This window comes from Pyxicephalus adspersus, chromosome Z (genome assembly GCF_032062135.1).
Source record: "Pyxicephalus adspersus chromosome Z, UCB_Pads_2.0, whole genome shotgun sequence".
Lineage (NCBI taxonomy): Eukaryota > Metazoa > Chordata > Amphibia > Anura > Pyxicephalidae > Pyxicephalus > Pyxicephalus adspersus.
In genome coordinates this window covers 7964941-7980080 of record NC_092871.1, presented here as the reverse complement: position 1 = coordinate 7980080, position 15140 = coordinate 7964941, and the positions used below count along the sequence as shown (strand labels likewise).

The 15140-nt window shown below is 41.1% G+C and overlaps 1 protein-coding gene across 1 annotated transcript; it reads left to right on the top strand.

The window, feature by feature from the left end:
• Positions 1-2545: 2545 nt before the first annotated feature.
• Positions 2546-8356, top strand: RPS5 (ribosomal protein S5). Its single transcript, XM_072430173.1, has 6 exons — positions 2546-2684; positions 4991-5096; positions 5912-6121; positions 7292-7420; positions 7840-7938; positions 8233-8356. The coding sequence occupies exons 2-6, from the start codon at positions 4992-4994 to the stop codon at positions 8299-8301; spliced, it is 612 nt and encodes a 203-aa protein (XP_072286274.1). The 5' UTR covers positions 2546-2684; position 4991; the 3' UTR covers positions 8302-8356.
• The last annotated feature ends 6784 nt before the right edge of the window (positions 8357-15140 follow it).

Here is a 15140-nt window from a genome sequence, read left to right as displayed (position 1 = left end):
CTATATTTATCTATTCTCCTCAACCCACCGAACTGAGCAATACCCAGTGCTCATGTAAGATAAATAACTCAATTTGAATTATGAGCACTTCCACCTGCCAGTGGGTTTCTACAAACAAGTACGTTGGGTAGGGTAGTACCTACAGGAACTCAGAAAGTTTAATTAAAATATATTCCTTAAAAGCCAGAAAAAAAATAAAAGTTAAACACCAGATATTAAAAGTAGCAGTGACATCATCACTGTGGGCAAAGAACAGAACTTTGGGAGAAATCCAGAAAGTCTACCCACTACAAGCTGCAGAAAACTATAGGAGGGGCAGATACAAGACCAGCCACCCTGCGCATAGCCAGAGAGCAGCAGTACCCGGGCTTTATTACAGGCAGTTACTGCACACAGGAAGTGTCAAACTTAAATATTCAGTAACAGCACACATAGACAATATTTGATCATGTGTTGTGTTGAGGCATGACAATATATTAAAGGGATACCCAATTCAGGTCAAGTGACACCAATGATCTATTTGGCTATCTGTAAGAGTGACATTCTTCCCAATGGTCAGCTATGTAAGAGGCATTCTTCTCACTGACCACTAAACTAATATACTGTGAGCTGTGGATATAGTAATTATAGCAGGGGGTCCCAAAGGAACTGAAATTTATTTCAAGGGTTCACTCATGTTAAAAAGGTCAGGAAAGGCTGATAAAGGCACTCAGATTTTATGCCTTTGCACAGCCATCATTAATTAAACAGTTTGAAGTATATGGAAGGTTCAAAATGTTTATCTTTAACACGTTTTAAGCTGAATCTTTTGAATCCCTATTCCCAGGTATTTTCAGGACTTTCAGGTATTTAGGTATTTTCAGGAGCTTAATATATTTGTTATTGGATCCCATTCTATACAACTGTATTTTTCACTTTTAGTTCTGTTGCTCTATGTGATGCGTTACAGATATATATTAAACCCATCGACTTATCTAACTGGATCTCAGCATTTGACTTTTTCACTTTGACAGATTTGGTCAAAAAAGTGACATTAATGTAGATCAGAGAGAACTTTCCACTAAAAGTGAACATTGTTCTCCCCAGACCCTTTTAGCAGGGCACACCACTTGGCCAATAAGAGCCGGGTGGTTACTGAAAAGTTGGGTCACTATACAGGGGCTGACACTTGTCTACAGCTCCTTCCCACCCAGCATAACAAAAATTCTGAAAAGAATATTGAGGGAAGATTCCTTACACTGGCTGGGCCCCTCCTCATATCATCACTTCAATACAGGTGAAAAAAGGGCCTCTAATAGATAAATTTAGAATTATACTCACCTGACCCCCATCTTCAGCCCACAACACCTTGGTGAGGAGGACGCCATAGCCCTTAGAGTCCTATGGAACATGGAGCAGGCAAAAGAAGACAGTCCAATCCATTGCAAGATCATCTTCTGGCCAGATTTTGCTTGCTCTACATTTCAAACAATGGTGGTGTCACAACCCAGCAATATGGAAGACGGGCATAAAATAAGTACAACCCTTTGTCCTTTATATGAACATTATTCTCAGTGTTCCTCCTAGAACTTGTTGTTAAACTGGGTGGGAAGAAGCTATAGGTAGGTAGCAGCCCCAGCATTGTGACCCAACTCTTCAATAACCATCCAAAAACAGCCGGGAGCTGGGTGGAGCGCCCGGTTATCAGGGCCCAGGGAGAAGACTGATATATGTACATTTAGTAAGTGATTTGGGGAAGAGGCCTGGCCAACATAAGCAAGGCCTTTTTCTTTAGTGGATTGACCTAAGTGAAAACTTTAATAAAAACATGCATCCCAGAAATGCCTATTTCAGTATATTTTGTATGCGTTGGTTTGTGTATGGTGTCCATAAATTAAATTTGTCACCTTGCCCAATAAATACAAAGGGAAAGGTTCTCTTCATAGGCCAAACTTTCCACTTGTCATGGTCATGGCTTCCCGATCCCTTTTGGTTCTAGTTATTTAATACTCCGCAGTTAAAAATTAAGATATAGTGTATATTATGTATTTCCAACGGTGTTTTTTATTAATGTTTTTGTATATTGTTGTTTATATGCATTCTGTGGGTAAAAGGTATAAAATGGGGGACAATATTTGGCAAAAAAAAAAAAGGCCCAGGATAGGCGAAAGAAGCTTTTATACCCTTCAAGTGCCAATCAAATCCCATTACAAACCTATGCATGTGCCAAAATGCCAAAATTTCTTTAGAATCCCAGGGTTGTCACTTTTATTTTTTGATAAATAAAATTCTCACAGAAGTAAAAAAAAAAAATGTTCACGTTGTTTAGTCCCTTTCCACACTATTATTTTTTTTGTCATTACAATGTCACTGTCATAGCTAAATAAAGTTGATTTACACGTATCATGGCGTTACCGCCATGCACGCCACTCTGCCAGCACTAAACATGTCCCTCGCTACTTAGCCAAGTCCTTTTCAAAGATGGAAGTGTGGAAGTGACGTTTCAACTCGATCCCTCAACAAATATGGCGCTTTAATACCTTCTCAGATCTTCTTGCTGGAATGACGTATTTCCAAGTGAGGGCAAAGCTTGGGTTTTAAGGCCTAAGCGGAAGTGTGGGCCCCTGTATAATTGAGTAGGAGACCCCGCCCCGGCCTCTTTCCGCTCTGAGCTCCGACCGGTTAGGACCTAGGCGAGCAGACACGTGAGTGCTAAATGAGAATTCCGGGGCTCTGGGCGGATCGGGACGGGTGTATTGTGTGCGGTGGGAAGCAGGGGACATCGATAATGTGTGAGGGGTGCGGAAAGGTCACGGGTGACACACGTGGTGATGTGTGCACGGGGCTGACACGAGTCCAGGACTGTACACACTGCTGGGGCTAGGCCTGTGTGCTTGGCTGTGCCGCGGCAAGTTCAGTAAATGATCCCTGCTCCGTATTCCTTGCATTATTATAGAGTCCTAAATATTTTCTATTGACAGATGTGCATTAAAGGGAACCTGTCACTAATGGCTTCTAATGTTATGGATTTCTCCTATATAAATAAGGAATCCATGGATCTCCTGATCCTTATTCTTAGATCATTTGCCATATTCCCTCTATGTGCTGCCACCTTATATGTCAAGCACCTAGGGGGTGATCCCTGCAGCTAGTTGTTAAATTAAGTCATTTATATGGATCCTGGTGTTGTGTTCAGGTTAGGATGACAGGTTCTCTTGATGTGGACAATTCTTGCACCCTTTGATGCCGTTGTGCCCCAGCTGCACTGTTCTGGATTCAGAGACCAGCGCTAGCTGCCATGTTATTGGGAAACATGTGGCCCCCCCATCTCTCATATTCATAGAGGAACTCAATCTCCCAAAACACAAAAAATCCACTTACCTTCAATCCCGCAGCGCAGTACGATCTATCCGGAGGACTCTTCCATCGGGTCCTGCGTCATCCCGGTATCCGTATCCGAGCCGGCGCTCCGGGCGCTGCCATCTTTTCCTCTTCTTTCTACTTCACCCAACCCAGGTGAGAGATCGAGTGATGTAGGTTGGAAAAAAACTTACCAATTTCACTGCCCATGCGTGAGATCAGCAATTTTTTTTCCCTTTTCACGAAAAGATGCTTGGGCATGAGCTTAAGGAGCAGCCTAGAGCCTCCTGGGATGGGTGACGTAGGTGTCTTGGGAGGCATTGCGCTCCCATTCATTCTTAACCGCCTAGGAGATCAGTTAGGGGGCACAGACTTTTTACTTTACAGTAAAAGGTTGACTACCTTTTTATGTAAAGTGAAAATTCTGAGTTTAGGTACGCTTTAATGAGCGGTCCCCATACCTGAACTCTCCTCCAGGGCTGGGGGGACCCCATAATCCTCACGGGTAAAGGTAACTATCGGTGGGTCGGTAGTAATCTAGAATAGAGTTGCCATTAGAACCAATATACAAGGAAATAATTAAAAAGAAACTTCTAGTGACAACAGTTTGGAAGTTTCCCTCATTCTGGTGAATAGTTCTACTTCCTGTTGTGTCTACAGGACAGGAAGTGAAGAGATATCTCCCCAATAGAATGGCTTGGGTTTTATTCATTTCCTACTATATTCAAAGTCAAATCAAGTCTACAGTGATGTTTCTCGACCTTTTTAACATGAGGCAACCTTGGAAATATCTTTCAGATCTTCAGGGAGCCCCTTCTTTAATTATTATTCCCACAGCCCACAATAAATTAGTGTGGTGGTCATTGGGAAGAATTCCTCTAACATTGCTGGCAATTGGGAAGAGTGTTACCCCTACAGATCATTGGTGTCACCTAAACTGACCTGAGAGGTTCAAATTACTCAAGGAACCACCAGCAGGGTTCTCCCCAGGCCCTTTTAGCTGGGCGCACCACCCGGCACTTTTCAGCACCCACCCGGCTGTTTTTGGGTGGTTACTAAAGAGTTTGGTCACAATACAGGGACTGCCACCCACCTACAATTTCTTCCTACCCGGCATAAAAAAATTTCTGGGTTGAGCACTGCACCAGCAACCTCTGGAGGAGCCCTGGCTGAGAAACAATGACCAATAATATGGTCATTCCATAGAATGTTGTACCATAAGACCCCTTTATTACTCCTAGATTGTAAGCTCTTCAGGGCAGGGTTCTCTCCTCCTCCTTGATCACTGTCTGTCATTCACAACCCCTATTAAATGTACAGCAAAGCGTAATAGTTTGGCGCTATATAAATCCTGTTTATAAATAATGTAGTAAAACCTAAACCAGAAATTTAATGTATATGCCGGGAGGTCACACAATCAGATTGTAATATATATGGTCAGCCATGAGCAGCACATCCCAGATCTGAAACCAAAGTCTGGAGTTTGAGAAACCAGAGTAGTACTGGGGCAGATGGTAAACACATTGCCAGTGTTCACTGCAAAGTATAAGACAGGTTCTCTTTACAAATCTGGGTCTCTGTAATGGGATTTGGAATCCTCAGCTTTTCCTGTATTCCTGTTAAACTAATCTTGTTTTTTGTTTTCTTGCAGGATGGCAGATTGGGAAAATGTTCCTGTTGGGGCTGAGACCCCTGAAATTAAACTGTTCGGGAAATGGAGTACCGATGACGTCCAGATCAATGACATCTCCCTGCAGGTACAGAATTCTTTCTGGAAGTTCAACCCATGGAGACAACGGGCCATGTATTGCTTCGGTTTCCTGGTTCTTCAAGTCATGTCTTCTGTGTCACCCTCTGGGTTATGTCACTTGGGGATTCAAGTGTAGATCTTTATTGGTGGTTTATCTTTATTATTATTAACCTCTATTTATATAGCGCCAACATAACATGCAGCGGTGTACATTAAATAGAGGTTGCAAATGACTGACAGATACAGACAGTGACACAGGAGGGGGTAGAGGACCCCCTGCCCCAAAGAGCTTACAATCTAGGAGTTGGGGGGGAGACACAATAAAACCTAAAACTGAAAGAAGTCTTGGAGTCTTTCTGCTCTCTTCTAAACACATTTTGAATGAATGCTAACGTTTTATAGGGTGAACCAACAAAAATCCAGCCTATTAGATGACTGTATTATTAAACAGGATTTATATAGCGCCAACATATTATGCAGTGCTGTACATTAAATAGGGGTTGCAAATGGCTGACACACAGTGACACAGGAGGAGGAGAGGACCCTGCCCAGAAGAGCTTACAATCTAAGAGGTGGGGGGGAAGTAGCACCCAATAGGAGAGGGGGGGTTATGAAGTGGTGGAAAGTAGAGAGGGTTTAGGAGGTGCGTAGGTGAGTTTGAAAAGATGGGTTTTGAGGGCTCTTTTAAATGAGCAGAAAGTTTGATGTCGGTGAATATTTTTCCTTGTTGATATTGGAGCTTTTGCTGGCACTGTGTATATGACCGCTATACTTTGTGATTCTTGTGTTGCATTGAACCTAACTGTGGATGTTGTTTTCCAGGATTACATTGCCGTTAAGGAGAAGTATGCCAAGTACCTTCCACACAGCGGAGGACGTTATGCCGCCAAACGTTTCCGTAAGGCCCAGTGCCCCATTGTGGAGCGTCTGACAAACTCCCTCATGATGCACGGCAGGAACAACGGCAAGAAGCTGATGACAGTCAGGATTGTTAAGCATGCTTTCGAGATCATCCACCTGCTGACCGGGGAGGTGAGAGACTTATCCTGTGTACAACTCTGAAGGCTGATACTGTGATAATGGCAATAATGCTGTGTAATGTATTGGCATCTTATGATTAAATGAAAATTGTTGAGTGTGATTATGCCTTAAGGGTCTTAAAAAATAAAACAAGAAACAAACATGAAGTTTTCCAAAGTGACCGAACGGGTTTCATCTTCTGTTCACTTGAGAACTGAGTTATGCTGTTCGGTCAGTATTTGAAAAATCTTTATTCTCACTCCAGAGTTTCCTTGGTTTTTAGTAGGCCATGGAGCCCTGGTATAAGAATGCTCTGATAGCAACACACACACACACACACCACATGTATACGGCACACAGCTTACAGGTTTGCCACAGTTCTGGCTTTTTTTTTCTTTTGAGAATCCCACATTAAAATCCTTAAAGCAGTGGAACTGCATAGGGTTTTTTTGCAGTGTTTTTTGATCTTTTAACATGGGGGAACCCTTTACTTAACTTAGTCTTCAGGGAACTCCTGCTATAATTACTATAGTCACATATATTCGCATAATGGTCAGTGGGAAGAATGTCATCAATACAGATCCAAAAAGATCATTGGTGTCCCTTAAACTGACCTGAGAGGAACAAATTGCTCAAGGAACCTCTAGTATTCTCTGGAGGAGCCTTGGTTGAGAATTGGTCATAGATATCAATATATATATAAAACATTCTAATCAGGCTGGCTTTGAAAGACTTTAAAATTTCGAATAGGTGGATATTTTCTCCCTCAAAGTTTCCTGAGAATTTTGTCCAGCACTTTTTTTGGCAACAACTATATATTTGAATTATATAATGAAAATATAATTAGGCCCCCTCATTAACATTCCAGCAAACCTGTATAACCACATAGGGTCTTATACCAAAACATAACGATGTCCTACACCCCTAAAGAGGGGTTTATTGAAGGACAGCTATAGCCAGGTGTTAGGGACCTGGGTTATAGAATGTGAGCTTTGGAAACAACTAATTGTCTTCACTGCCCAACCTTGTTTGATTGAAACTCTTCTGTCTGTAATATAAATATTTCCATATTGTTACCATTTTTATTTACCTTTGGTTGAAAACGATGGGAAAATGTGTTTCAGTAAATGGGGATGTTTTATTACAGAAACTTTGTACTCATTTGCTTTCCTCTTCTTTTAGAACCCCCTGCAAGTGTTGGTGAATGCCATCATTAACAGCGGCCCCCGTGAAGACTCCACCCGTATCGGTAGAGCTGGAACAGTGAGGAGACAGGCCGTCGACGTGTCCCCTCTGCGTAGAGTCAACCAGGTAACTGCACATGCTTTTACATTGATTGATTGATTGATCAAGAACAACATTCTTGGTTTGTCACCAAGTTTTGATTGGCCACATATTGCCAGGCTCAAAGGTTTTTGTTTTACAGAATGCCAAACATCTGTCAAATTATCGGGTGCAGTTGCATGCCCAGTAATCTATTTCTATTACATCTTGCTACATGCTCAAAACTACTTTGATGTCTTGGCAACAAGTTCATATAAAGTAGCTGCAAATTGTGGTTATTTGAGGGATGTCACAGGCTTCTGCCTTGGCAATGTAAAAGTTGCCCCAGGTGGTCACGTTTACATTGTTCTTTTAAAAAGCCTGACAAGTCAATCATTCTGGTGTCCTGATGATCTAGGGAATCACCTATTCCATTACTTTTAACCCTCTGCCTTTTGTTATTGCAGGCTATCTGGCTCTTGTGTACCGGAGCTCGTGAAGCTGCCTTCAGAAACATTAAGACCATTGCAGAATGTGTCGCCGATGAGCTCATCAACGCAGCCAAGGTAAATGAGAGATTCACAGGGCGTGAATTACTGATCATTGGGTCATGTAACATTGGGAATAAACACATCCATGCAGAACGGCTCTATAGAGTATAAAGCTTGAAGCTGGGTTGGAGTATGAGGAATCTCACCGGATATTTTTCATGTTCTGCTTTTTTAAAGAAACCTGCAACTGAAACACATATATCTCGCTATTTGGTGAAGCCTTACAATGCTAGATTTAAATAATTGTAGTTTAATTTATTACATAACAAATAAGCTGTTTATTCTAAGCCTTTCTGTTTTTTCTTTTAGGGCTCCTCTAACTCCTATGCCATCAAGAAGAAAGATGAATTGGAGAGAGTTGCCAAGTCCAACCGTTAAGTTGCAACAACCTCAAGTTGCAAGTTCTTCAATAAACAACATTTTTGTCCACCAATTCTTGTCTTGGCTGTTTGTGTAGCAATTTATTGAGATGGTTATGGTGTAGATAATTGTTGCATCTTAAAAAATCCCCACAGGCTGAATACCGCCTCTGTGGATGGAAATCATTGCAAGGTCACTGTCTGTTGATGAGAAACCTTCCTTTTAAGTATATCTGGGCAAAATAAAAATCTTTCTGTACAGATCTGCAACACACACATACACAACGCTTCCCTGTGGTTTATTCCTTAAACACTGCAGGAAACTGCTCTTTACCTTTATGAAAGGCATTTGTATCAATTTACTCTGAAGCATGGTTAGCTATAAACATTTAATTTATGTGAAATCGCATTTTTCAGGTGTTCCTACTACCTATCTGTAACCTAGCAAGGGGATGGGGCTGATGTCAAGCTTTGCACACACCTGGACAACATTGATCTCCCGTGGGTCTAAGAGGCATTTCAGTTCTACAAACTGGAGTTTTTCTCCATGCCACCTCAGGGGTGTGCGCTAACCAGTTGAGTGCTTCCAGTGGGAGAACCACCTTTATATTACATCTCAAAGCTTTCAATGTCTTCATTCAGGTCCAGAAGTTATGCATGTTACTGATACTAGTTTGTTGCCCTGGCCTCTACCTCTCTTCTGCACCTCGAGTATACAACAAGGTCATGGTCCCAGTATAAACCCCATTGCCTGTTTATGACATCTCCATTGTTCTGTCTGACCACTTGTTGAAAAAACGGTTGATTTGTACATGATGTGTACTCAATATGGAGAAAGAAAAGGAATAAAGAGTGGCTTTTTGAAGGCAACATAATGTTGCCTTCAAACAGCCACCTGTTATTCCTTATCCATATTGAGTACACACTCTAGGCTTGGGTAACCTTAACGCTTATCTTGCTTCCCTGGGTATAATAACCCATTAGATTCTTGTGCGTGGTGTGTGACAAAGTGTTTTTACCTCTTTAGGCCTTACACCAGTTTTGATGGGTCATGAACCCTTAAAACACACAACAGACATTGTAATTTTGGGAAATTGATGGGAGGGTTTCTCCCACAACAGAAAGTTTACTCTGGTTTGAACTCAGTCCACAAATGGGCTCTGCTTTTGCGTTACTGTTATATCCCTGATGATCTTATAGATGGACAATTTAGGCTAATGATGTACTACTGCCATATTGGTATCAAGTACAAAACATATGTAGTGATGGTTGTTAGAGGCAGGTCCAATGACTCCCTGGAGGAAAAGATAAATCCACACTCTGATTTGTACCTTTGTTGCTGGGGATCACATTGTACCCTGACTTGGTGTCTCAGGAGCCTGACGTTCCTCTTCCAGCTTTTCAGAGGACCCACCGAATGGATGCTGGGCTGAGGAAGAGCCCTGGGTACCCTGTTGGTAATTGGGTTGTCATCCTCTTGCCTTCAAATTAACATCCTGGAACTTCATGCATTTAGCTGTCTCTGCAGCAATGGGCTATCTTTTCAGAGTATTCAGTCTGACAACACTACAGTACAACAAACCTCTGGGAGGAACAAGAAGTCTTGCCATGATAAGGAGGTTGGGTCTTTACCTGGATAGAATCCAGGCCTCTTTCAGACTTTGGGTCAAATCCCGAGCGTTTAGTCCTGGGTGCCTTGAAAGTTACAGCTGTGCTTGAAAGTTTCTGAATCTTTGAAAATATTCTGTATTCTAGATGAAGAAAACCTAGATAAACAAAATTATAATTGATCATGTATTAAGGAAAAATGGTCCAATAACATGTATGTGTGGTAAAAGTAAGTGAATTGTGCTCTTGGTATTTGGTGTGACCCCCTTGTGCATTTATAACGGCAACTAATATTAATTAACCAAGACAATACCGCGATCAGTTATATAGGATGTTTTATTGCAGCAGGGACATTGCCTGGTCACAAATTTTGAAAGTACAACTTTACTTTGGCTTTAATATTCTAGTGGAGGCCAAAACAGATGACAATGCTTAGATCTGAGGGAACATGAAGGCTAAAGAACCCATGATTCCTAGAATGCTCAACACTAGAAATATGATTTCCTGCAAGGTCAATATCACACATCCCACAACTACAGTGTACATATTAAAAATTCCACCCAGGAGTGAGATAAATCCTCCTATTCTGCAGCTGGGTCTAGACCAGTGGTCCATGAGAAAATGTTGGACATTCGCAATTTTTTTGTTTTAATAAAACAAAAATACCATTCTACTAAATTCTTATATTCTGAATGACAATTTTCGCCTTTATATTGCACCAAATTCACAAACTGTACTAGATATAGAAAAACAAGGGAGGCGCAGCGTGACGTCAGTGTAGTCTTATGTTGTGTGAGGAAACCATTGCCAAGCCGTACGCTTCAGTATTGTTTCCACCATTACAACAGTCACCCCGCTCCACCAATATCGATTCTCATCCGATTGTTTTATTTTATTTTTTTATTTTATTTGTTTATTTCTCAGGTGTTCTTTTAGGTAAGCATGACCTTCGCTGTGTATTCTCTATACTCATTATATTTAATGGCATCAAATAAATTGACTTTAATAAGTATCATTTCTTCTTTGGTCTTAGAATGAAATAAACCCATAATGAGTGAGAAAAAGCTAAGAAATATTTTGCATTTCTTTAGTAATGTCAAACATAAAGCAGCTAATGATAATAGTAATACTTCACTTAACCGTGAGCTGATCATTGAATCGGAGCCTCCACAGTCCTCGTCAGGCACCATTAGGAAGATCAATATTTTACAAATGTTTTTTTCTTTTTAAGAAAATTCCTATTAATGGTTCGCTGGATTTAAATTACGAATTTAGTGGTCTGTGAAGTCTGAAAGGTTGGTGACTGCTGGTCCAGACCACCATTTTGCTTCTAGCAAAGGTCAGGTTTTTGCCTTTTTCTTTTCTGTTTTAAAGAACGGGGTAACTTATCGTTTACATGACCTTTGCATGGGAGATTTCCCTTAGTCACCACTTTTTGGGAATCTGATTCTCCATGCTATAGAAAATGCTTTAATACAGTGCTTTCTTCTCCCTCCCAAGAGACATTTTTTTTGTGTCTTCTCTCACTGACAGCACTACAAGGAAACACCAAGACCTTTTCTGGTTTTGCAAAGGGAGAAGTCAGTGTTGAGACCCAGGACATTGCTCCTTTGTCTGGCTTCAGTTTTAGAGGAAAAATTCCCTATATTGCCTGGATGATAATCAAGCTCCAAGTCAATGAATTCTTCTTCCAGAAGGACAGATTTCTTTGTCATCCTAGATAACTGTTCCTCAACCAGGGTTCCTCTAGGGGTTCCTAGAGCAATGACCCGTTTGTGCCTCTCAGGTCAGTTTAACTGATACCAATGATCTTTTTAGTTATATGTCAAGGTGACATTCCTCCCACTGGCCAGCAATAAAAGAGACATCCGTCTTACTGAGCACCATGTACATAACACATCATTATATTACATTATTATAATGTACATTAGCTACATTAATGTGTAGCTGTGGATATAGTAATTATAGCTAGGGTTCCCTAAAGACCTGAACGGTATAGCAAGGTTTCCCCCATATTAAAGGTTGAGACCATGACCTAGATGCATCAGCTTCTTGGTTCACCATATCTGGGTGTCTCTGGCAGACCATCATCCATGCTTCTGGTCCAGGGATTGGGTTCCACTATCAAGGTGTGAATTCTGCATGATCTCTAGGGGGTTCTTGGCATCAGGCAACGTTTTCTAAAACTTACAAGGCTGACATCTGCTCTTCTGTTCTACTGGGGGCTTTAGAAGCCTCTTCTTAGGATGCCACAACTTTACCAACTGTCCCAACTTTTTTTTATTTAGCCTGTTGGCATTTGCCCACCTCTCTGTTGGATTGAGTTTGCATATTGAGAAGGTTAAAGATCTTTTGTGTCTCAAAGGATGAGAAAGAAAATCAATGTTTGTGTTTTCCATCAACTCCTTTCTTTTTTATACATTACCCACCCGACCTTGGTTCGGGTTTAAAAAAATTGCAATTATCGATAAACCCAAACTTTTCTCACTGTATGAAAATACAGTGAGAAAAGTTCGGGTTTATCGATCACTTACCTGGTCCCGCTGTGATCATCCAGCGTCGTTCTCCAGTGTCGTCCTCCAGCGTCGATCTCCCTCTCCAGCGTCAGGTGCCTTCTCCGAGAAGAAAGCCGGCCGGCGGAGAAGAAGAAGCCGGCCGACTTCTTCTCTGTCCATAGCGTGTACGTGTCCCTCGGCGATGACGTCGGCGCGTGTGCGGGAAATTCAAATTCAAACTTATTCAAACACATTTTGTATTGGATTGAATACAAACTCCTGTATCCAATCCAATACAAAATAATTAAAAATAAATACAAAGTATGTAATTGGTAAATTCAAACTCTCATTTTGTATTGGATTGAATACAAAGTCCTGTGTCCAATCCAATACAAAATAATACAAAATATATTTATGTGGTTTTGTCTATAGGTATGTGACGGACACTAGGGAGGTGTTTTAGAAAAATATATTACTATACAGTATACCGAACTATCGCATTTTCAGTATTTTTCATTTATTTATGTATTCTTGTTTAAGCTGATTTTTGTGTCTTTTATTTAATTTTATTAAAAGAAATTTTTTTTTTTTACATGATTGTGTTTCAAACATTTTTTATATTCATGATATCTACTAGAACCCTGTTCGGACATATTTCTGTAAGTTACAGGTCTACAATTTAAAAAAAAAATTTCATGAAAAACAGTGTACCGCTTTTGGTACAGAAATCTAGACATCAGTGTAACGCCCAGGAGGTTAAAGGATACTCACCTTGCTCCTCTGTATCATACTCTCAGTACTTATTAGTAGGAGCGCGATTATCCTGGGTTTATACAACCATGTGATATATATTACACCAGCACTTCTTGGATAAGGTTGTTGCATTACTTTTCATTTTCATCTTTTGTCTTTAGCTTCACGTGGTGATTCTGCTAACATTTACTGGTCCTGTATGAGAATCAAACAAGAAAGTGAAAATTGGAAGGCAAATATGCAAGTATAAAAATTAACCTTGTAAATCTTTATTATTGGATAAGTCAAATGATTTCAGATTTAAAAAGTCCAAATTTTAGCACCGCAGGTACAATAGGTGACATCTATCAAACCAAAAGAAATATTGGAAGATTGTTGGCTTAATGAAAAAATATTGATACTGAAATTCAAAATAATTTTGCAGCTGGAATTGGATTGTTAATGTACAAATGTTCAATTAATTTCTTCAGGAATCAAGGCAGTAGGAGATGATTATTTGTAATATAATAATGATGCTTTGCACCACAGGGATCACCTTGTGATCATATTAAATGTATTTAAAAAGCCAAAGTTCGCCCGTCTAATACAACAGGTAGTGCCGTAATATGGCTGACAGGTTTCTGAAACTCATCATCTTCCCTCCCCTCAGATTGTCTTGGCGTCACCTTCAATTCTGCCCTCTTCTTCACCCCCCATATTCAGAACATTTCCAGTTCCAGTACCTTTCACTTGCGCAACATCTCCAAAATCTGCCCCTACCTGTCCCCCTGAGACCACCAAACCCCTTGTACATGCCCTTATCATCTCTCATTTGGACTACTGTAACCTCCTCCTCTCTGGTGATCCACTAACCCGACTCTCTCCTCTACAATCTATTATAAATGCTGCAGCCAGACTCATCCATCCTTCACACCTACCTACCCACCCATCTACCCCATACACAGCCTGCCCACCTACCTACCCCATACACCTATGTCTATACCCCATACACAGCCTTCCCACCGCTTCTCTTCTGCTGCCTATATTTGTAGTTCTCTTCATTGGCTTCCATTTCACCTGAGAATCAAATTCAAGTTCCTGTGCTTTGCCTTCAAATCCCTCCACAGCTCTTGTCCCACTTTCTGACCTAGTAAAAAATGCCCCCTAGCCGCTCTCTTTGCTCCTCCAATGACCTACTGACCTAATGACTTCCTCACTCATACCCTCATCACAGGCATGGCTCCAAGATTTCTCTAGAGCTGCCCCAACTCTCTGGAATGGTCTTCCTTGTCCTATTTAAACGAGCCCTAAAATCCATCTTTTTAAACTTGCCCACCCGCTGTCTTCTGTCTCCTAAACCCTCACTAATTACGCACCATTCCATACCCCCCCCCCTTTTCTAGTCTGTATTTTTACTTTAATACCTCTGCTCTCTTTTGGAAAACTTTTTCCAGTGTCCAATATTTCCAGTGATACCTAATTCTCCATTTCAGCGTGGATCTGTCCATAATCGTCTATGCTGCATGCCCTGTAATGGCAAGTGGATCCGAGTCTTGGTGTCAGATACTGAGGATTCTTCAGCAAGTTTCTTTCTCCTTTCAGCACACAGGTATACAATCTGCCCTCCAGTCTTTGCTTCAGGCTGCGATATACATGTGCAATTTTCACCGCTGGAAATGATCTTTTGTGATAATTTCCAGCAACAAAAGAGCGACAGATGAACGAATAAGCATTGTCGAGTTCTATAGAGAGGGGAGGGGGAGGACGAGCGAGCAGCACCCGGCTGTGCTCTTCTTTATTGACTTGTATTGCGATCGTTCTCCGTTGCAAGTTCATAAATCTGTCAGGACAGATCCATGAATGACATCAGATGACCGCTGTACATGTCAGATACCCACCCGATACAAATGTAAGAGGGATATCTCACAAGTGTACATAGCACTAATTTTGCACAGTGGTACCGGCTTCTCTTCAGTACTGAAATTGCTTACTGTGATTTAAAATTCCTATTTCTACAGATCAC